Source organism: Phyllostomus discolor, chromosome 2 (genome assembly GCF_004126475.2).
Source record: "Phyllostomus discolor isolate MPI-MPIP mPhyDis1 chromosome 2, mPhyDis1.pri.v3, whole genome shotgun sequence".
In the NCBI taxonomy this organism is placed as follows: Eukaryota; Metazoa; Chordata; class Mammalia; order Chiroptera; family Phyllostomidae; genus Phyllostomus; species Phyllostomus discolor.
In genome coordinates this window covers 110,509,815-110,533,322 of record NC_040904.2, presented here as the reverse complement: position 1 = coordinate 110,533,322, position 23,508 = coordinate 110,509,815, and the positions used below count along the sequence as shown (strand labels likewise).

Here is a 23,508-nt window from a genome sequence, read left to right as displayed (position 1 = left end):
TTGAGTCATGAGACACTAGGAAACATTTGGCCATGAAATGACCTGGAAAGATGAACTTACTGCTAGAACAAGGTCGTATTTTAAGTCTTAAGAAAAAATTACATTTCCATATAGAGAGAACACCAATAATAGCTAACACTGAACAAATGCTTTTATGCTATACATGTGCTATGTGCTTTACACCTATCAGATTTTAAACAAATCAACTTTAAGGCATAATTTATATACAATATAAATCACCAATCTGAAGTGTATAGTTTGATGAATTTTGTTATGGTCAGGCTTATCAGCATTGGTATTCCTCAGTTCTTAAATTGTTTTAGAATGCTTTTATATGAATGAATTGAAATTAAAAAAATTGTTCATGGTTTTATCTTCTGTATTTTGTGCAGAAGGAGGGAGGAAAGATATTATTTGGGATAAAACAGTCAAATTGGTTGCAGCATAACGCAGAATTAGCCATTATTCTAGAAACAGAAGGTTCATCATAACTTCTCTCCATTAGAAAGCTGTCTATTTCATATCTTACAGGAGTAAGTATGTACTACTTACATAGTAGTACAGTGCTAACTGTAACAGTGAGGGATCCACATCGATAGCACTATGGAGGCAGATAGCACAGAAATTAGTGAAAACTGGAGATTGATTTAGAGGGTACTTGTTAAGGCACATTTTAAAATAAAATAAAACACCTTTGTTATATAAAAATACAGCTGATTCTGTCTTTTGATTTATGAAAAATAAATTTATTACATAACACCTTGTTTTTAACAATGTTCAATTTTCTTTTAAATTCAGAATACTTGTGTCATTCAGTAAAATAGTTTGATACAGTACATTGTATGTTATAGGTTTTTTTTTCCTCAAAAATTCTAAGGCTCTCCTACTCCTTCTCCTTTGCTGAAGTAAGGGCACCCTAAACAACGTGCGAACAAGTTTTTAAAAAGAAAATTAACTGAACAAAATTTTAATAGCACTACTTCAACCAGCTTTAAAATCAGGACAAAATATCTGAATTGGATGCCGCACCTTTTTAAGGAAGTCACCATTCATGCTTTTTCCATCTTAAAGCATGCTCACAAATCAGCAACACCAACAGGAAAAAAACAAAAAAAACACTGTCTATGACAATCGTCTCAGTTTGTTTCCTGAACCAAACAGGTTTATATCAATGACAATGTATTTAATTATTATCAAATAGCAGCTTTAATACCAGTCAAGTCATAGATTGAAAATAAAACAAACTTATAAGTTGGAAATTAATCTTTGGGAATTTTGAAACCTTTCTGGAAAAACTATGTGGCTTTTTGTACTTTCAAAAAAACCCAAGCAATAGTCTTGGTCAAAAACACTGATTAATGTGGAAAATGAATCAACCCACTGATAAGACACTAAGATGAAAGGTGTACCAAAATAATCTCATTTTGAGTCTTGGTGACTTTGTTAACATATACTGTATGTTTCAAGTACCAGTTAAACTTTTCTTGTGTGTACTATTGGTCAGATGATGTTGGTACACTGAAAGGGTTCACCACGTACAACGACAAATGCTTGCCCCTAGCACACTTCACAGCTTCAACTGCTACAGACTGTCACTGAAAAAATGCATTGGTCAGTCTGAACCATGTCAAGTAAACTATGGAAGTAGCAAATCCACAACACAAACTGTGCTAGCACTTTCTGTTCAAGTCTAACTCCAAAATAGGTACAATTTGGAAGCCACTACCCCAATCTGTGAAAAGTGGTGGAACTTGGCTACTGGACATTTTGAATATGTGGTTGCACAGTACATTCTCATGGCCCATACCAGGTTCCCGCAGACAGCTGCAGTCATCCTGCAGCGTTAGCAACAGTGCATTGACAATATTCCAACGCAGCTCAGTACCGGTGTGTCTGATGTGAGTACTGTGGAGGCTGCTGGGAGGTAGCTGAGTAGCCCATGCTGCTCTGTGGCTGTGATGTGCTTGGTCCAGGATTGGGGTAGGCAGCATGTGGATTGGAACGCTAGAAAGGAGAAATGAGGGAGAGATGTGATCCACGTGTTTCTGAGTGGCTACATCCCAAGCCAGCAGGGCTGATCATGTGTGCTTGAAATGCCATTTATTTCAAGGCATTAAGAATTTAAAAGTTTTGAACTATGTACTAGCTTTACAATTAAAACCCAGATCTTAAAGATCAGTTTTTACTTTATGAAGGTCAAAAGTACTGCTGGTAAAGAATACTAAGCTGAGCCTCGTCTATGCTGGAGAGTTCTTTTTTTCCTACAACAGTAACACCCTTTCTATTGCTGTTTGGAATTACTTGCTACATAATAACGAATTTGCTTGAGAGGTTTACACATGAATTTGTTGTATACATTAAGTAATCCAAAAGAAACTTACACACTACTCTCCTCTTCAATAGAAATCTTCCAACACACACAGCTAAAGAAAAAAATGAGTATGACAAGAAAAGGAACCACAGAATCATTTTCTTTGGCATTAAATATTTTTATGCCCTTTAAATTAATGAATCTTATTTTCTATTACAAGGTATATACAAAAATAAAATTACTGAAATGTAAGACTGGCATTCTCAGTTCTAAAAATAGCACAAAGGGAAAAAACAGGGATAGAGTTCAGACTTCTCTAATTTTGATGTTGCATTATAATTCCTATTCCTGCACCTCTCTCATGCTATAGGTTCCCAAGATACACTGTAAAAGATTAACCATAATTTATTACTTTCCTCTTTTAAAGCCTGTTTAATAAGTCATAACAATCCTCAATTCTGCCAAACCTAGCAAAAATGACATTTTAAGAAGAGTGGACAGAGATACTGTTTTTGAAATCACCCATTGAAATCAACCACAAGAACAACATCAACAGAGGAACACCGCAACACCTTCTTAGTTTCAGTAGCAAAGGTCAAAGTCATCACCTCAGTGTGCAAACATGTTCTGGAGCCAAGAGAGGGGCACTCTTCCCATCCAAACAGAAAGGAAAAGACGGTGGGACCAACACCAACCCCCACAGACATGCGGCCCCGACTTCCTGGTTTGGCTTACTGGAAGAGCACTACTGCTATTCAGGCAATGATTCCCACGGTCTGGTGGGCCGGACCTCTCTTTTCACCCAAAGCAAAGAGTTGGCATCTAATTCTTGAAGTGTAGTAGTGGGCTCTGGGAAACTTATAAGTTTAATAAGACCTTTTTTTCTCTTTTAGTAGGTACATAACTCTAATTGGTCAAGTCTTTAGTATCCTTCCCACACTGAAACCCAGGTTATTTGGGAATATGATTAGAATAAGCAGAGAAGTGGTATACAATTTTCAAAACAGGTCTTTTGGCAAAGGAACTGACAATGTCACTTGATAGGATGCACAAGTAGGCAATGCAGGACCTCTGCAGTCAGATCTGAGTTGAGCCTTGCATCTACTACCAGGTTGCTAGATGAACACATGAAAGTTATTTAGCCTCTACAAGCCTCAGTTTTCTGAAATGACAGAAAACAACACATTCTTCATCCTTGTACAGCAGCTGGCACATAGTAAGTACTCAACAAGCTCTTGTAATTATATTCACCAACAGCACCAGCACAACTCTGAAGTGCCGTACTTCCTGGGCACTATAGATGCTACTAAGAATTTTAATGATAATAAAAATGATGTGAATGATTCGTATCATCTTGTAAGTGCTATGTCAGTCTAGCCTTACACGCATCTGGTGCCTCAGTACAGATTCTCTCATTCCATCCTTACTGCAGCCTCACACTTACCACCATCCCTACCGCACACATGCGGGCACGGGGAACGTCTGAGTCACTCAAGGTTACCTAGGCGTCCATGGCCGGGCTAGAATATGAGAGCCTCTATGTTCTTCTTAATCACTACAGTACATTATTGTTCCAAAACAATGGATATCATTTATTGAGCCCCTACTACAAGGTGGTAAGACTGGTCACTTCTCCTCCTACAATGGCAAGTTGGGCTTTGCCTGTCTTGTTTTACAGATGAAAAGCTAAAGCCAGGAAATGGTGTTAACACTTGCCCAAGGTCACACAGCTAACAAATGGCTGAATTTAAATTTGATTATTCTAAGTCTGCTAGCTCAGAAGTCTAAGCTCCCTCCACTGTACCCCTGCCAGCACTCTTCCATGCCGAAAGCAACTTCTTGTCGAGTGTTTCACACATCACAGGAACAGAAAACTCTTTTCTGAATTACATCCCATTTCCCAGTGGTCACAAACCCGTGCAAACACTGACATGCAGATCAGTACAAAATGACCTTGAGATACCTGATAGTCTGAGGTCATGATCAGTCCACCTGAGGTAGTGGTAGGAGGAGCGACTCTCACTTTCTTCAGCGGGGGTCCCTGTGCATGGCTGCTGTCTTGGTTCCCTGGGTGACCAGTGCCGTTAGTGTGGTTATTGCCCTGCTGCTGCTGCTGGTTCTTCTCAATTGGTTGAACAGAAAAATAAAGTTCAACTCAGAAGGAGAACAAAATATACCCAACCTGAAAATATTATGGTAGCAGACTACAGCAAGAAGCTGTCAACTATACTTTAATACTTACTTTGTCTCCTTTGTCATCAGGTTCTTCTTCCGTTAAAAATTCTCGTTTTGGGTAAGGATTTGACAACCGGCAAAAACACTAATCACAAGAAAAAAAAGACTTCTGATATACTAATCAATATTTCAAATGCTTCACTTAAATGGTTTTCATTTTAATCTTTTAAGATGGACTTTGTCTCCATATTTATAACATAAAAACCTTTCATATAACTGGGAAAAAATGAATCTTTCCTTATCAGTGACATTATAGCAGGTAGTTTAAGGGTTTATTATTGTATAAAATTAATCAATAATCATCTAATATGAGTCAACTTTTTCTTTTATTCCAGCATTAGTCTTCTATTATTGCAACCAAAATACAGATTCCAGCCAAAATGTCACTATTCAAACACATCTTTTTTTACTCTCCCTACCATATTTAAAATAAAAAGATGGTATAGGAAACACAAATTTAAGTGGGAATGGGATTTGTAACTGGAACATAAACTGTAACCGAAAGCAGAGCAATCTCAGCATGTCTGAACGAGCTACACAGGCACAGCCGCCCTTCGCGAGAGACCAGACTGCTGCTGAAGTGAACGCTAGAATGCCTCGTGAAGTACGCGAGGGACAGGGACAGCTCTCAACTGTCAAACCTTTAAGTGACACTTCAACCATCAGAGCTCGTTTTTGCTTCCCATAAAGATTCCCTTGGGTCCTCATATAATGACTGGCAACTTGTGGTGGACAACTAAAAGAAAGTAGGTTCCCCCAATTTTATCATGCTGGTGAGTTAATAAATTGATCACTTACTCTGATGTAGGAAGTGGGTCTTCTAAGAAATAGGGATCCTGCATAGCCTGTTCTGAGGTAATTCGCTTTATTGGGTCCATGGTAAGCAACTTCTGAAGCTGAAACCATAAGTCATAAAAACATCACTGCATTATTTCTCATAGTTACACCCCTTGGCATATAATGTGGGAGGTATGGTGTACATTGTTTGATGAGCACTTACTCCCTCAACTTAAGAAAAAACTGATTATTAAATTTAATGTAGTAATTCACATTTTAGTCATTTTAATATTCACTATCTTATATGTTTCTCCTGTAAGAAGTAACACAACTTCTATCTTCTTACTCTAAACCATTGAGCTTTCCCCCACATTATCTAAATTGCTTTATCCATTTTAGAAGAGGACTAAAATTCTTCTATTTTTTAAGAGAAAAAGAATGGTATAACACAAATAACATATACTAGCCACATGCAGCTATTTAAAAATCAATTTCTTGGTCATATCAGATACATTTCTTAAGCTCAACAGCTACATGTTGCTTGGGGCCACCCCATTAGACAGCACAGCTCATCAGAGAGAGCTCTGGACAGTGCTGTCCTGGTCTAAACAAATACAGTAACTGGCAGAGAGAACTTGGAAAGTACAGAGGTATAGTTAGGTAAGAGGAGATTCTGGAAAAAAGGCTGCTTGGGTTAAAATCCTGATGACATTTATTAGTTGAGTGACTTTGGACAAGTTAGTTAACCTCTTTGTAACCTCCTTCATCAACAGGAGACTAAAAATATATCTGTTACCACAGGTTTGTTTTCAGATTAAATGAGTTCATATATAGAAAGCAATTTTAACGGTGCCTGGCATAAAGAAAGCAACTATATTTATGTGTTAGTTATTATTATTATTACTACACATAGAAATGTCACATTAATGTGAAGGTTCAGCATTTTTTTCATTAAAGCATAGTTTAACAAAGGCTCTTATTTTAGTATGCAATTTAAGAGATTACCTAGATAGCGGTCTCTTAGCTTACAGTCTCTGATGCTGTATGATGCAGTGTTTTTCAGACTTCAGAGTATAACAGAACCACCCTGGGGAGGGCTTCTTAAAATAGACTGCTAGACCTACTCCCAGAGCTCCTGCTGGTCTACCTGTACAGGGCTCCCAAGATCTGCATTTCCAAGTTCCCAGATTATTTCAATACTGCTGGACTAGGCCTTACTTTGAAAACCAAGGAACTAACAGACACATTGAGCTTTAATGGGAGATAACACAATTAGAAGACAGAAAACAAAACATATTTAAAAAATGCATCTGAAATGCTTGGGATAGTAGGATTTAAATTTAATTTTAATGATCTGATATTTTAATGAAAGCACTATTTTATTTTTAGAGTTGAAAGGGAAAGCATGGATTTACTATTTAAAATACTCAACAGTTTTGATGGAGTTATAGTTGAGCTTTCCGATGGGACTACCCAAGATGGGTCATTCCAGCAAAATCACGCAAACAAGCGGCAAAGGAAGTACTTCCTAGAATTTCAGCAGTGATGGCGCTGAGAGTCACCTCGGGCTACATTGAGCAGCAGTGAATTGAGGGGAAGAGAGTTTCCCCTAAATAGTAACTTCTGACCCATTGCTATTACCATTATTTTGAAGAATAAATAAGTCCATACTTTTGAAGGATCTAACCTTCTAATTTGGGTCCTGGTATGAGTACATTATAATAAACATTATTTGGATAATAATAAATCATGTGGTAATATAATATGTTAAGCACTGTTTTTAAAATTGCTGATAAGATATGAAATATGCATGACAATACAAAAATAAGTAGAACATGCAGAAGCAGAAACAGGAGAAGAAAAGGAGAAACAGAACAAATGTTTGCCTAGTGGCCTGGATTATTATAAAGAAAGGTTTAATCCTTTCAAAGTAAAAGAAAAATGCTCATTTAATGAATTCATTTAAAAATATTGGTAATAAAGGAGTAATAGGATTTTAAGCCAAGCAAAATATAATCTGCTTTTTCAGATTCCCCTTTTATATAACATAACTTCTTTGGAAAACATAAAAGTAAAAAACATTTTTATTTTTTATGATATAAAAATGGAAATATTATAAATTTAAGTTGGTAATAGTTTAATAAGACCTCATCATAAATTACCTTGATAGTACATGGATTAATTCAGATCCTAGGTTATCATTTTTCCATTATACACTGGTAAACACTGCAACTCTTACACTCTTCCAAAAAAGCAAGTAATACATGCCATCACTGAAGGACTTCCAATACCCAAATGTGTAAGAGGTATGTTGGGAGTTTTGTAAATAGTCTTTCAAACAACTGAAATACAAAATAATCTGTAGAAAATAGTTCTAAATGGCATGGTTATTTTCTTCTTGATTCTTCTTGGAAATTTGAAATTTTTTTTAATTTTTTTATTTTTAATTTATTTTTAGAGAGGAAAGGGAGGGAGAGGGAGAGGGAGAGAGAGAGAGAGAGAGAGAGAGAGAGGGAGAGAAACATCAGTGTGCGGTTGCTGGGGGTCATGGCCTGCAACCCCGGCATGTGCCCTACCTGGGAATCGAACCTGCGACACTTTGGTTCGCAGCCTGTGCTCAATCCACTGAGCTACGCCAGCCAGGCAGAAATTTGAAATTTTAAAAAAATAACTGATGAAACTGAGTAATTTAAAAAATGCTCTCGACAAATTTAGTACACTATCTTTAGAAAATCTAATCTAACAATGTCAAATCATGTTACAGGTTTAGAAAAACAAATATTTTGATGTCTTTACTAGTATTTACCAGCAAGATCTCCATATTTACCATTAAAGTACTCTAAATATGCAGAGTAACCATATAAATTGACCCCAAAAAGCCTCATGGTGAGCTAATCAGTTGGGGGGAAAATGCATTTCATTAGTATTGTTCTCTAATGCTTACCAAGTGGAATGCTTTACTATCTGGTTTAACTTTATGTTTTTCCATATACTTGATAAGGCTGCAGTTGGTATACCTGAAAGAGAAATACTATGAAATATCTACATTAGATTTGAGGTAAATTTTACATTGGCTTAAGTTTTTCCAAACAGAATTCTTTTTATCATAATCAATATAGAATATATACTAAAAACACTATAATCAGCAAAAAAAGAGTGGCTTTAAATCAATTTTATATTTCACTATTTCCACTAGTCACTTCTGAATGGATACCACTGATTACATGCAAGAGAATTTTATTAACAATATATACTGAATAGCTTTTCTCACATGACTGTTATCTCAAGAATTATCTTAAATAACATGTGGATCAAAAGTATAACTCAGCCTTAAATAAATAAAAAAGAAAAAAATTTGTCATAGGTCTATAAATTGCCCTCTCCCACTCCCTTGATCTTGCATTGTATCTAAATGAAACATTCCTTCTTTTCTATTAAAACTTGCTAAAAACTGTCTAACCTAGGTGGGTATGAAAATGGCTATTTGCAAGGTTTTTTTAAAAAAAGTCAGTGTCTTCCTGCCTCAGCTATGACACTTCCCAAAGATGCTTCCAAAAAGTAACAAATATGGAAATAAATAAAATTTTTTCTCATATCCAAATCAGGAACTAGTATTAGATATTTACCTTCCTTATAGCATTTAAACATCTTAAAAAATGAAGACTGTCATAATGTAAAATACTTATTAGCATATATACGTAAAATTACTTATAGGAATAATCTTATGTTGCATATTCTATTATGGTGAGTATTGAATCTTCTACTGAGGATTTTGGAAAAGCAAAAATCAACAAAGGGTCTATTTTCTTTGCAACTTACGTATTTCTTCTGAAATCTTTCATTAACGTTGAATGTTCAGGCATCTTTTTTATGTCTTCCCAATCTTTATCTGTGAAATACATTGATAAAATTTTATGTTGTCTAGGTTCCTATTCTCAAGAACTTTAACAAAGGTTATCTCAACTTTCCTTACTTTTCTCTACTTTTAGGGAAGCAGGGACTTCAAATACATGTCAGCTACAGTGCACATCTTATCCTGAACTGTAAATACACTTCTTCCTTGGGTAGCGTTAGATCTCCATCTTTCTAATGCCTACTTTCTATGTGTTTTATGTTTCTGTATGTTTATGTTACCTCAATTTCTGTAATTAGAGGGTAATAAGTTTTAGATAAACATTTCTATTATTAAATAGTTCTATTTCTATTTGTAAGACCAATTTTTCCTTTTCCCATAAAATTTCTTGGTTAGATCTGTAACCAATCTCTTTAATAATAAATGTAATGTTTCCCCTCAGTAGCTTTAAGGTACACTTCTTTTTATATGGCCCTCCTTATTTTCACCTTATTAAATACATTGCTTTATATCAGTGATCTATGTACACAGTAAAAATTATCTGAAATAGAATAGAGTAGGATGTAACTAGTATATTAATCTGTCAGCTGTTGCCCTGGCCAGCTTCAGTAATCTTAACAAAAACAACCCCAGCTACTAATATATTAGTAGAAAACCTTTTCAATTAGTTTCGTTGGCATTTGAGTTGTTCAAACAAAACATGCTGGACAGCTTGTTTTCTCCATCATTCTTGATGGATTTTTACTTGACAAAGTAAAAGAGGGTCTACTAGGTGCACAGCACTGTGACAGGTCATTTAACAACACCTTTAGCTTTTAAATGGCCTTTAGAGGTTTGACTCTCTTTCAATTTACTTGTAAAAATATTTGCTATCTTCCTCCCCAGGTATCACACATTATAAAGTAAAATAAATATTTACTTTCAGCTCATAAGTGGAATTTTCTCCTTAACTATTTTCTTCATTTTCTCAATTTCTCAAGCTAAAAATCTTAAGATAATCTTTTAACTTTTCCCTTAATTACACACTTCCTATAAAAAAGTATATATTTGTCCTTTATTCTCCATCCTTATTATCACTTTACACCTGTAGTACTGATATAGGCAAGTAGCTGGTTTCCCTGACTAAAGTTACTTGTCTTTCCTTGATTTTTACAAAGAATGACAACTGTCACTCTAATCTTTTAAAAATGTAACATATATCATGCTACTAGTTCTCAAAAATTTACCAGGGATTCTCATTCTTTAGCATATCAAATCTATATTCTGCTGCCTGCTCTTTAAGTTTCTTGTAAGATGAACCTACCCTAACTGTTGAATCACACATTAAGAATCATCTCCTAAACAGGCCTTCCCCTCTAAAGCCATGTTCCTTTCTCTGGGACCTTGGAAATGGCTGACTCATTCAGAAGTGGGAAAGAAAGGCCGCTCTTCTCCATCTACTGAAACCATGCCTATTCTTTAAATGGTCTACTTAGAATACTACAGTGTAAACTCCAAGAGGGCAAGAATCATTTCTAAGTCAATAATATTTTATATTTAATACAGTGTCTGCCACATGGCAGGCACTCAATAAATATTCATTAAATAAATGAAGTTCCCATCACAACAGCACAGTCTTTGCATAATTGTTAACCAATTTTGGAGAAAGGTAGTATCTGTGTAGTTATTCTGCATTTACTAATAATTAACACCCTTATAAGGAAATGTGAAACTATAACTACTAGTTATTTCTCTATTAGTCTTGAGTTATACTGACCTGAGAAAAATTGCTAATAAACAATTTCTAGTAAGTACTTGACTACCCAAAATTATGTAGGTAATTTTAAACCAATTTTCATTATCCTGGACCACTGGGCAGAGTTTCCAGTAACTGATGAACTATCTCTCTGTGGTATAACAAAGGAATACGATCTAGGTTGAAAGATTGAACACCTGTGCTGAGACACCTAAATAACTTCCTTCCTGCCACAGGTCAGTGCAGGCCAGGCTGTGTGGAATGCTAGACTTTTGCCTACATTCTGAATGTTCTAACAGAATACTTAAGGAATGTTCTTATTGACAAAGGTTATAGAGCAAGCAATGCTATTATTCAATATGAGATCTGTACAGTGCCCTACACAAAAATCATGTTCAAAATTTACATCATATTCGAAGTAATGGCAGTATTATATGTGCTGCCAGACAAAAATGCATGCTACTGAATTTTATTTATAGTTCCTATTGGTAAGAACTAAAGGCACCTTTTTAATACAGATATTGCAAATATTTTACCATTTCAAATATTAAACAACAAAACAAAACAGAACAAAAACCAAAATGAAACAAAAATACGCCCTCAAATTCAGGAAACCTCTAAATATTTTTATGCTAATATGTGAACTCTACAAATTTTGCTATTTCTATGGATCTTTGATAAAGGCAAGTCATAAACATAAAGAATTGAGTAAGAATAGCTTTTAACAGCTAAAAATATACACCTTTCCGAAGAAGATATCTAAGTTCAAACAACAGTGATTTAAAAACAAAAACAAAAGCATAATGTGTACCTGCAGGAAATCCCATTACATTGAATATTCTGTCCAGCTGGTCATGGTGATAAGGATTACTAGTTTTGATGTCCTCTTGTCGACAGTGAAATATTGGTTCTGACGTTAGTAGTTCTGCAAATATACACCCTATAGCCCAAATATCTTTAAAATAAAAAGACAAAAAAAACGAAAAGAAAAGAAAAAAAAACGGAAAGGAAAAAAGAAAAAGAAGGGAGGAAAATAAAGTGGTTCTTTCCAAAACAAAATGCATTTTTATCTTGGTGGGGTGTGTTTTTCTTTCCTTTCTTTCCCTAATAAGTCATAATAATTCCTAAGCAATTATAAATACCACAGAATATGATTTATAAATATAGATTCCCATTCCACCCCCCACCCCCAATTCTTCATGCCCTGTGATACTTCCACCCCACCCAGTGGCTTCATTCCATGTTTAAAGCAATTGATTAGCTACATTTTTGGTGAGATTTAAATGCCTCAAACATTACCTTGTCCATGAAATATATACAAAGCTATATATGGAACGTGCGAACCACAAACAGAACTAAACAAAAAATAAACAAGCCCAAAACCCAACAGCTTGTTGCCAAAAAATATCAGCACAATTTTTTTCTGGTAAAAATATTTTTTCCTTTATCTTGTTTATGTACTTGCTAATTGTAAAGTCTCAATAATTATGGTCCCATGTTAGCACTGTTTGCAAGGTGCCATTATAAGAAAAAGCCAGTGACTGACCTCAAATGTCCTAAGGAAACAGCATTTTTATTTGAGGTTTTTGTTCAAAGTGTTTCTTTATAGTATACAAAGTGTCAGATGATTTTGCAAAGTGAAGTATTTAATAAGGACCAAAAAGGGGGGTAAAACACTACCTTTAAAATGGGTACAAAGGTTATAATTTCATAAAAATTACTTATAAAAGCAAGTGAAATGGATCTCTGTATACAACAAATTCCTTTCATTTGCATTAAGATACAGGTTAACTTAAATTCATATTACGTTTTTACTCAGTAGAAAGATCGATCTACCAATTCAGAATTTAAAGCTGAAAGTATTCCAGTTCTACTTTTAATAATCCCCAAAGTGACAATGTTAACTCCTTTACATTAAATACAACGGTGTGCACACAGCAGACACTCAGTGGTTTTTGACTGATCTAACCAATATGACTGTAGTGGGACCAATAAAAATCACTTTTATTAAAGCTGATTGTTCACCTATGTTATTAGTTGGCACTTAAATAGAAAATGAGGAAAAATGTTAATTTAAAAATAAGAGAATTCTTTAACTCCAAAACTGGAATACAGATATTTAATTTAAAATAAAATGATCACATTTACATTTCAGAGTAACAAGTTAATCATCTATTTACTTAAAGACTATACACCCTCACTGACAGCAAGTGCTTTTAAAAAATTACACTGATTACATTATCAGTTTTATCCCAGGTAAGAGAACCAAGTCTAGCCAATACCATAAAATGGAAAAGACTCATTAGGAAATGTAAACCAAGCTCTTTTGTTTTTAATGTCAAAAAGTAAATGGGGAAATTAGGGAGTTTGTGATTATTCTCTTTACATGGGTACCCCATCTGAACCTGACCTTTGATAATCGTAATCCAATGAAAGACAGGTTAGCTAAGCAGGACAACAGAAAGTGACAGCTGTGTGCTTAAAACTCTACTCATAGCACTGAAAAGACACTGTAACAAGTCCTGCTGGTTAGCCAGGCAAAATTCTAAAGAAGAAAATAAAATATCTAAAGAAAGATGAGAAATGAGTATATGATCAAAAGTCAGGAAGGTAAGAAAAAATAGTTTACTAAAACCTTGCTTAATCTCACCCTAATAATCTCCTTCTTTATATCTCTTCTATTATCTTTCACTTTTGTCAATTTCACCAACCTTTCTTCAGAATCCTGACCCAAACATTAATCATGAATTTGAGTTAGCCAACCAGGCTATTATTTCAGGCAAATTTCTAATCTTTATAAATCGTTTCTCCTTCCTATCATGCCTGTTTTTGTCAGATTGTACCAAGTTCATGGGAAAGTGCTTTCTTGCTCACCTACCTACTTAACTCTTTTTAGATTTTCCAAGTTAAAAACATGTAAGTTTCACCTACTTCTCAAAATCTGTGATGCTCCTGTGTAACTACTGAACTAACCAGGCAAAGCAGATAGCAATTGGCATGCCACATAAACCCAAATGGGGGAAAAAAAGATTTGCTAAATAATGTTTTAATCAACAGGTATACTAATAGCAAGCTTCTAGCTTAATAAAAAAATTCTCATTCTTCCTATTTTATTGTATATTTCCCATTTAATAGAATGCTACATAATCAGTGAGCATTCAGTTATTTGAGGACAAAATCTGAGCTTGAAAGTCCATACTTTGGTAAAACTTAAGACTCTTTTACTATTAATTAATTAAAAGTTAATAACTTTCTTTCAGCCTTCTCCACAAAGTCAATCAAACAAACTAAACCCCAAATACTCAAGACTGAATTAAACTTTGTCCCTGGAAGTACAATGTTTACTAACCTATTATTTCCTCTCTTTGGTTTAGTGATTTAGCTTGCAGTTCTGAACAACAGAATAATGACAACACTAAAATCTGTTTGTAATAGAAAGTGGGGAAGTGTTAGCTGGACGCATTCAGATTTTCCCCTACACTCTTCTGCTGCTTCTCAGTAGCCTTCGGTTTAACATAATCCACCAAACTCCACTTGCTGATTTAACCCTCCTAAATGATGTCAAAGGTTAATTTAACAAATTGTGTATAAATTCAACCACATAGGTTCTTCTATCAGCTGCTCCCATTACAACTATCTGACAGGGAAGTTGAACTGCTTGGGTAGTTCTCGGTGGACAGCTTTCATTATGGTGTGAGGAATCAGTTGAGCACTTTAATGGACTTGTAGGCTACCTGCATGAGAAGAATAGGTTTTCTGGGAGAGACTGAAATCAAGAAAGAAATTTCATTTTTGACTCCTTTATTCTATTTTTTAAAACAAATTAAAAATGGTTTATGTATAACTTCTCTCTCTCAAACAAAAATGCTATTTGTAAGATACCAACATAACTTTTTTGGAGCTAATGTTCTGATGGCAGATTGTTCTTGGCCTGCTCAGGTGGACATGCGGTGGGGAGCACCATTGTAGAGGGACTGTCACTGACCTGAGTTCAATCACTGACACTCAAGTCAGTAACTTCTGTGATCTCTCTGTCTCAGACGGCAGTTGTTTTTACCTAAGGTCAGAGAACTTTCAGAGTTGATGGGGATCTAAGAGAAGAGTTAGGCTAAATTCTCATTTTTAAAAAGTGAGGTTAGCCCTGGCCAGGTGGCTCGGCTGGTTAGAGCATTGCCCCTGTACACCAAAAGGCTGCAGGTTCAATTTCTGGTCAGGGCACACGCCCTACACTGTGGGTTCAACCCCCAGTCGGGGTGTGTACGGGAGGCAACTGATGGATGCTTCTCTCTTTCTAAAATTAGTTAAAAACAAAAGCATATATGTGGGTGAGGATTAAAAAAGATGAGGCTAAAGGACTAAATGCCTTGCTTAAACACACACATGCACACATGCCTTGCAGAGTGACAGAGCAAAGGCTACAAGTCAGATTGCTAGTCTTTGTTACTTTCTATTGTTTAAAGATGACAAAATTATTTTATGCATATATTTATACTGTTTTCTCAACTGCACTGGACATACCTTAAACTACATAATTTGCATTTATTTTGGTTTCTCTTAAGTTTTAAAATGTTTACCTAGGAGTTATCCAATAAATTTTAATGTTGATGAGAAGAAGGAAGAGGGGAAAAATATGAAGAAAGGCATGCTCTATCCCAAATTATAAAGTCATTTGAGTATGAGAATCTGCCTCACTGTTGGTAGTTCAGCTTTGTGACAAACAGCTCTGATTAAAACTGACGGATTATAGAATTAGGGAATGACGGGTTATATAAACCTTAATGTTCACAGTAAAATTCAGAGTCTCAAGTTTTCAATTAATAGCAGCTAAGGTTATTTGTATGGTCTATTAATATGTCTTACCAAAAGTAACACTGCTTTTAAATATTCACTTTCTAGGTGAAAAAAATAGCTGTGTTTCATATTAGTTTATATGCTTTTAAGTGCACTTAGAATGTACTTTTAAGAGAAGATAACAAAATATGTGTAGATAATATGTAACTCAAAAACAGAATTACCTTCAATAATTTTTACTTTTCACTCTGACTTTTTAAAATATATATTTTTTATTTTGAAATTATTTTAAATTTATAGTGAAGTCACAAAGATAGTTGAGAAATCTGTTATCTAACTGACTTAAGTTTACATACCTTTATTTTTCTATAAAATAAAATGTGATCTCAAAGCTGGTATGAAGATTACTTAACATAAAGAGTTTTGAAAAAAAGACATGTTGGATTCAAGATTGATATGGGGGAGTGACCACAAGTCTTCTCCTTTTGCCTTGTGTATGCACTGAAATGGCAACATAGTAATAAAGGTACAAACCCACAGAAATGACAAGGAGGACCCTCAGGGCCAAGATTCATTCAGTCATTGAAAAGCGTACTAAATTCCCACTATGCACCATGTCGGCACTGGCCTACAATGGGAACAGCTAGGCTGGGCTGATCTGTTTCAGTGGACTTTAGGCACTAGTTGGTGCTATCAAGACAGTAAGTGTGATAGGGAAGACAGACTGGTTACTTTAGATTATGTGATCAAGGAAGTTCTCTGTTAACAGGTAGTATTTTGAAGATCTGAATGAAGAGAAGAGACTGGCCATGTCGAGACCTGATCTAGGCAAACATATAAAGATATTTCTAGAATACGAAAGGCAGATGTAACAGTTCAGAGAAGGCCCCAGGCCACAGTATTGTTGTTAAGTGGAAAGCAGCATTGCCCTGCACAACTCTGGGAATATTTTGTACTTCGAAATATCAACTACAAAGTCTGTATATATTTGCAATTCACAGTTGGGAATCCAAGTGTGAGGAGGCCAAAAAGTTATATGCTGATTTTTGACAGTTTGGGTGATTGCTGCCCCAACTGCTGCTTTGTGCAAGGGTCGACTGTATTTTGAAGAGTTGATCCTCTTTTCACCATGCTCCTCCACTGTCCTGGGGCTACAGTATATATAGATTAGGCCAAAAGTTGGAGAACTGTTCCTTTAAAGAATCTGAATGGTCTCAAAGATTTGCTGTGCACACTGGCCCTTAGGGTTTCCCCAGTTAATGGCAAGTCTCTTCTGGATCACCCTGAAGTGAAGTCCTATGATCTGTGTACACGAAATTCCCAAGCAGCTTTTTATAATCAGGTTCCTAAATACAGACAGATAATCAAGGATCAACAAACAGCTGAAGAATACTTGCCATGTGGAAGGAAGTGACCCAGACATATCAATAAAGAAGTGCCTGTAGAGAAAACAGATAACTACTCGAGGAACACAGCAAATTACAAATAATTAAAAGGCATGGTTATCACTGCCTAATAGATATTTGAGAAACTTCTCTTTCCATAAAACATTACAAGGTGTGATGAAATATTAATAATCAGAGAATAAGAAGAGCTTCTTGGAAATAAAAAAGACAAAGGCAGAAAAACATGAGAAGAAAAGTGGTATAAAGGTTTAATCCAAGAAGTTCAACAACTGTCTACACTCAGTTTAGGAGACAAAGAGATAGAGATATAGGAAATGAACTACAGATTGAATGTGTCTACTGAGTGGCCAGCACTTCACTGTGGGATATAAGGATGAGAAACCCTATTTTGTTTTCAGAAAGACAAAACCTCAGGGAACCTACCAGTGAATGAGAATAAGGTTGGTATGAGACATTTCATTAGCAACACTGATGCTAAAAGACTATGGAGTATCATCAAATTCTGAAGGCAAATTATTTTGTACCTAGAATTTTAAATCCTGCCCAAACTGTCAAGTATGATAAAGGCATTTTTCAGAAATACAAGATCTAGAAAATGTACCTATAAGACATCTTTCCAAAGGTAGTTACTTGAGAATGCGCTATAGCAAAATAAGGAACAAGATCATGAAATACAGTAGATTCACCCCCCCCCCCAAAAAAAAGAAAAGCCAGGATGAAACCCAATCCAGAATAGAGCAAACACGGACTTTAGGATGGAGTTATCCAAAAAAGAAAGGTGGGTATAATGCCATCCTGGAGAACACAGAACAAGTGAAGTAAGCAATAAAGACATACAATGAAGGCACAAAGAGGGAAAGCATGTTAGAAACCTGTAGTAAAAGGACTGTGGTAGCTGAACATTGGATCTGTTAGCTGAACATTGGACTTGCAAACAAAATAAATGCTGTAATCATCAACAAAGTAGTAATACTAATGATGATAATAATATTACTAATATAGCTTACAAATTAAGAGGTAGGTGGAAGAAAAAGTACAGCTGCACTAATTTCCTAATACTTCATAACAGGGAATCAATCAGTATTATCAACAATTTAAAAGTGAATTAAAATGTGCTCAACTACAACCTTTTCCCCTTAACTTTAACAGGATTTTTTAGGAGCTAATATTTAAAAGAATCATTTGTCTGAAATTCAATGAGTTAAAAATTTTACTGTGCTTATTTCTCCTTTCAAGTAAAATTAAATTTAAGATACTTTTACTTAGAATGTATAGTATGAGCCCATATATTTAAAATATTTTTAATATCTATTTATCTATCAGAGAGACATGTCTAGAATGATAAATCCCTAATGCATTTCTAGGCAGAATTTTAGGTTAGTGTTTGCTCTTACTTTTATAATTTTCTGTTGCTTAACTTAAAAATATATAGAAATTTACATATTTTACAACAACAAAGCCACTTTTAAAATGTCATGGAATCTTAATTAGTTCTACTCACCGATAGCTTTGGTATAATGCCTTGCTCCAAGAAGCAATTCTGGGGCTCGGTACCAGAACGTTACAACTACTGGATCCAAATCTGCTAAAGGCTTCAAAGGTGAATTAAATAATCGGGCAAAGCCCATATCAGCTGTAAAAAACAAACAAACAAACAAACAACATAAAAGACTGTTAACTAGATTTTAACAAGTTTAATTGATTTCTCTATTTTTACCATTGGTTTTTAGTAAGATATTAAAAATGTGCTGAATTCTGGGAGAAAAACCCACAAAACTTAAAGACTGAGATCTTCATTCTCTGCCAACCATTGTGAGTCACTCTTCAGCTGGGTTAGAGACAGGCTGTGCTGCCACAGGTCAGGGGTGACCCTACTCCTCAGGGCAGATTTCTTTCCATCTGTCATACCACCAAAGGGGCAGGAATGTTAAGCTGCATTTCCAATCTTTTCATTGGTCATAAGCACTGAGAAGTTAGATCAGGGTAAGGCTTTCCATTATTGCATCAATAAGCCTATTCACTGGGGTGATCAAAAATTGACTAGACAACCACTCTTTCCCTCCACTTATTTGGGTTGAGTTTTACTAACTTAAAAATTGTAGTATTTTTTTTTTAAGCTGGAAAATACTTTACAGGTCATATAATTCAATCAGTTACTTCCTTTTCCAAATGAGGAAACTGAGGTTAGAAGAAATTAAGTGATCTGAAAAATGCCATCACTCATATCTCAGAGCTGGAGCTGTGGTGAGATACAGTTCACGGCGTTTAACATGGCTCAGCGTGCAACTGCTCAGGCATGGCTGATTGGCCTACTAAACTGTGATCTTGGGTAAAACTTGTGTCTATTGCATCTCTCTGCCCTTGCGAGTATCCAGTGAGGTGTTATTATGCATAGCTTTTGGCAAATACACGAATGAAAAATCACTACCATGCCACCAATTCAAAAATGTCAAGATTCTTCCACCATTTGTTTATTTTTGCTTTTCTAATATACAGTTTTAATTAAGCAGACTCTAGTATAATGTACTTAATTATGGAGGTTTAGAAGAAAACACAGAAATTTGGTAAAGAATTAAAACCATGAGTCAGATTGCTAAGTACTGGTTATAGAAGACTAATATTTCTTCTTAAATGTGAATACTTTTTAAGCCATTAGTGCCCCCGTAACCTGCCAACATTATATACATTATACAGAAATAAAATTCCCAAAGAGATTATCTTAATATATAAGTTTTCCTCAAATTTTGTGGTAAAGTACACATGCATAACTACTGTTTGGTTGGTCTCTGATATTTTGCACGCTTTCAATTTACACTTGAATTTGATGCCACCAAACTGGACGGGACAAAATCCTTTAAAAGCACAGGTAAGGACTTAACAGTCATTTGACGAGAGTACGAACAGGGCCTGGTTCTCCAGGGAAGTCAAGGGCTAGGAGTACTCGGAGGTACATCAGATGTTACCACCACTAAAAAATTTGCAGAGTTTATAGCATAAAAGAGTATTTTGAGTCCAATTAAAAGTGAAAGTGAAATCTGGGGAATTTATAGAAGATAGGGAAGAAGAATTAAGAACTCCTGTGTTTTTCTTTGTTGAAAAGTGGTACAGATCAACTTTAATCCTCCTTCATATGAAATCATGCAACCAGAAATTACTATTTACTTTGTTAAATACTTCCATAATCCTGCTGCCTTTAAATTAATACAATTCAATAACAACATTTCTTCTACTCACACACAGAAGAACTAAATAAATGTGACAAACATAACTTGGAAATGACAATAACCAGTTAGGATAAATTAATTTAGTTCTACTGTTACAGGTTATCAGACCAAAAATGGGTAAGATTTTGATATTTAAAAAACAGAGCTATTAAGAAACATGCCAAGGTACATAATGCTCATCAATTTTTTTCCCATCAGGCAAAAGCCTGCTGCAAGCCAGGCCTGTCAGAACCCATGGCTCTACACCCGCCTGGCCTCAGTGTTCTTCCTAGTTTGTCATTCCTGTTCTAGATGAGGTCAACAGAGGCGTGTGTTCGGATCTGATCTGGCTCAAGTGAACAACACACTGATGGTTTCATTACTTATTTTGCTGTATGCCCTTAGGCCTACAGGTGAGCTCGCTAGAAGCCACTCATCTCTACAGGCTATTTTTAACGAGGGTAGACTTTTCTGAAAAACTTGCATGGCTTATTTTATAATTAGAACACTTTAGTATCTAAAGATTGTCTGACACCTTTAAGAGTATGAAACACTTTTCACTTTTAATGTATACTCTTTAAAAATGGTTTTGATCATATGGAGGTACATGAATATATGCATATTATTAAAGCAAAAATTAGAAGTGATAGAGCTGCCTGCAAAAGTCTTAAAAGAGTGCTACACTGTGACTTATCAAAGATGTAACATACCAATTTTTACTCTTCCTCGCTCAGGACCTTCACCCATAACTAAAATATTAGCAGGTTTCTGTGGAAACAAAATAGTGTTTTTTTTCAGTAGACAATACTGGTTTCTTTCAGATAGACAATATGCCAATATAACATAAATCCACCTTTAAAAAAACCTCATTTACTCAAAAATTATAATCAAATACAGAAAGTCACCCAAGAGACTTTATGTGCGTGTGCAAAGCAGTACGCAACCCTCAGGAAGGCCCACATGGCAGTGCCTCTCTCCATGCAAAGCCGAGGCTTCCCTTGGCCCTTTTATCAGCTGTCTCACAAGTTAGTATGCTGTGGTTCCTTTTAACTCTTCTAATTATATAAAATGTCCTGCAACTTTAAGGAATAATACATTTTCAAAGATGATTTAATACTTAGTAGCAAATTAATTATAGGGAAGGAGCGACTTGATACCCTTTTTTGGAAATAGCAAAGTATGCACCTATGTTTAAACAAAAAAAAATTACAGCGAGGTCAATTTAATAAAGTCTTTTCTGAATGAGTTAGTGAAGTAATAGAAATTTTCCATGATCTGAATGGTTTTGAGGTTTTTATTTTTAAATAAAAAAGGAAGCTAAATTTTCAAGTGAGATTTTATGAAAGTAACATTTCAAAGCTTTAAAATCTCTAAAAATACACGGAATTAACTGTCACCTAAAATCTACTCTGGTGGTGTCGACTGCACTAACATTGAAGGTGGCGCCTCTCTAAGACGGAGGAGGAAGAGGGGAAGGAGGAAAAAAGGGAGGGGGAGAAGGAGGGGGAGGGGAAGAAAGAAGCAATCCTCACACCTCATTCATCCTGCTAACCTAATTCGATCAGTCTGCTAAGTATAAAAGTGAAACTAGATGAGAATGCCTTTTGATTATTGATCAAAGCAACCTTAAAATCAAACTGAAGATTTTAATGAAGGCTCTTTCTAGTGGTATCTAATTTATAGGCATCCCTAACACACTTTAGTGATAGTCCCTATGCTAGACCGACAAAATGTAACTTAGAGTATATTATTCTATCAACTACTAAAGATCAAAATTACTTTTTATACCCAGAAAAAAGAAAAGATATTGCAGAAGTGGTCGCCTATACATTTCAGAGGTTAACAATTCCTACATTTTTTAAGGTGAGGAGGCCAGGCATGGGGGAGATTAATGACTTGCCCTAAATATAATCAACAAGACTGAGGGAGCGGCAGAGTCTACCCCATCGGTGAGTATCTAGTGGTCCCCTCCTAATACAACTAAGTAACTTTATGCAGTGAGTTTTTAAATTAATAGGTATTACTGCAAAAATAATAATGATGATTCAATAAAAAGTTTTCAGAACCTCTGCCATCACCACACTGATGCTGAGGTAACTGGCTAAGTACCAAAAGGGAGTATAACATGCCCTGTGAGCCCCAGGCTTCCAGGCACTGTGTTAACTGACCAATACTGGGTTAGTGATTGCAGAGACTCTTAGAGCTCAGCCTTCTTTAAAATGAAACCGGATTTCTGAGATGAGTATAACATGCTGAAGGCAGAGGGGAGCTTTCCAAGAGGAATAAGGTAGCTTTTCTATTTGGCTGAGGGGAAAGGCTTGCTTTCAACTCACAATGTGGGCTCAGGAGGGTACTTCCATGTCTGTGCTACAAATCTCATCCTCTTCCTCAGGGCAGGACTCCCTAAACATCTCTTAAACACATTCCCTCCTCTTTAACCCCATTTTGATTCTTTTCCCATCAAGTCTATATTCCCTACTGCTGCCAGGGTTATCTTTCTACAAGACAAAGCCAATCATGTCACTCCTTTGCCTAAACTTCCATAGTAACAAAAAATTATTATGAAAAGATTAGGGGAAAAGAGCAGAACACAAAATAAAACATAAACTATGATTATAATTAGGTTTTTAAAAAGTGCTCAGTAAGACCAGGACAAAAAAAGAGACAGAGGTATGGATGAAACTTCTCAAAAATGTCTTTGAATGCTTTTGCCATGTTTTGTTATTATTAAAATACTATTTCAACTCCATTGGTCCCTCAACAACTGTGGGCAGAATCCTTATATGGGATGCAAGTCCCCTCTAAGCTTGTTCCCACCCATCTCTCCAGCAGCGTTTCCCACCACTTCACATTGCTCCTGCCGCACGTCTGTTTTCAGTGTCTGTGACTGGACTTCTCGAAGCTCTATCATTGCTATCCCATTATTTCTGCCCCAAAAGACCTTTCTTTTGTGCTACTTGGAAAAGTCTGATTTTTTCCCTTAGTGACATAAGTAATACATGAATACATTCTGATTATAAACAATTCAAACTATAAAGTTCCATATAGTTAAAAGTTAAAGACCCTTTCACATCCCAAATCCCACTCCCTCCTCCAGAGGTACAAGTTAACTGATTTGCTGTGATGGATTTTTCTAGCACTGGAGTACTCAATCCTAAAAGACTATCTCCATATCTGGCAAAAGCACAAGTATAAAC

At 35.5% G+C, this 23,508-nt stretch overlaps 1 protein-coding gene across 1 annotated transcript in view; it reads right to left on the bottom strand.

The window, feature by feature from the left end:
- Nucleotides 1-724: 724 nt before the first annotated feature.
- CDK8 (cyclin dependent kinase 8) overlaps nucleotides 725-23,508 on the bottom strand; it is a 133,784-nt gene continuing 111,000 nt past the window's right edge. Inside the window, 10 exon segments of the mRNA XM_028503865.2 lie at nucleotides 725-2,004; nucleotides 4,275-4,430; nucleotides 4,554-4,612; nucleotides 4,615-4,631; nucleotides 5,345-5,442; nucleotides 8,268-8,340; nucleotides 9,143-9,212; nucleotides 11,723-11,866; nucleotides 18,610-18,741; nucleotides 21,022-21,079. Coding sequence (XP_028359666.1) covers nucleotides 1,879-2,004; nucleotides 4,275-4,430; nucleotides 4,554-4,612; nucleotides 4,615-4,631; nucleotides 5,345-5,442; nucleotides 8,268-8,340; nucleotides 9,143-9,212; nucleotides 11,723-11,866; nucleotides 18,610-18,741; nucleotides 21,022-21,079 — 933 coding nt within the window. The 3' untranslated portion in view covers nucleotides 725-1,878.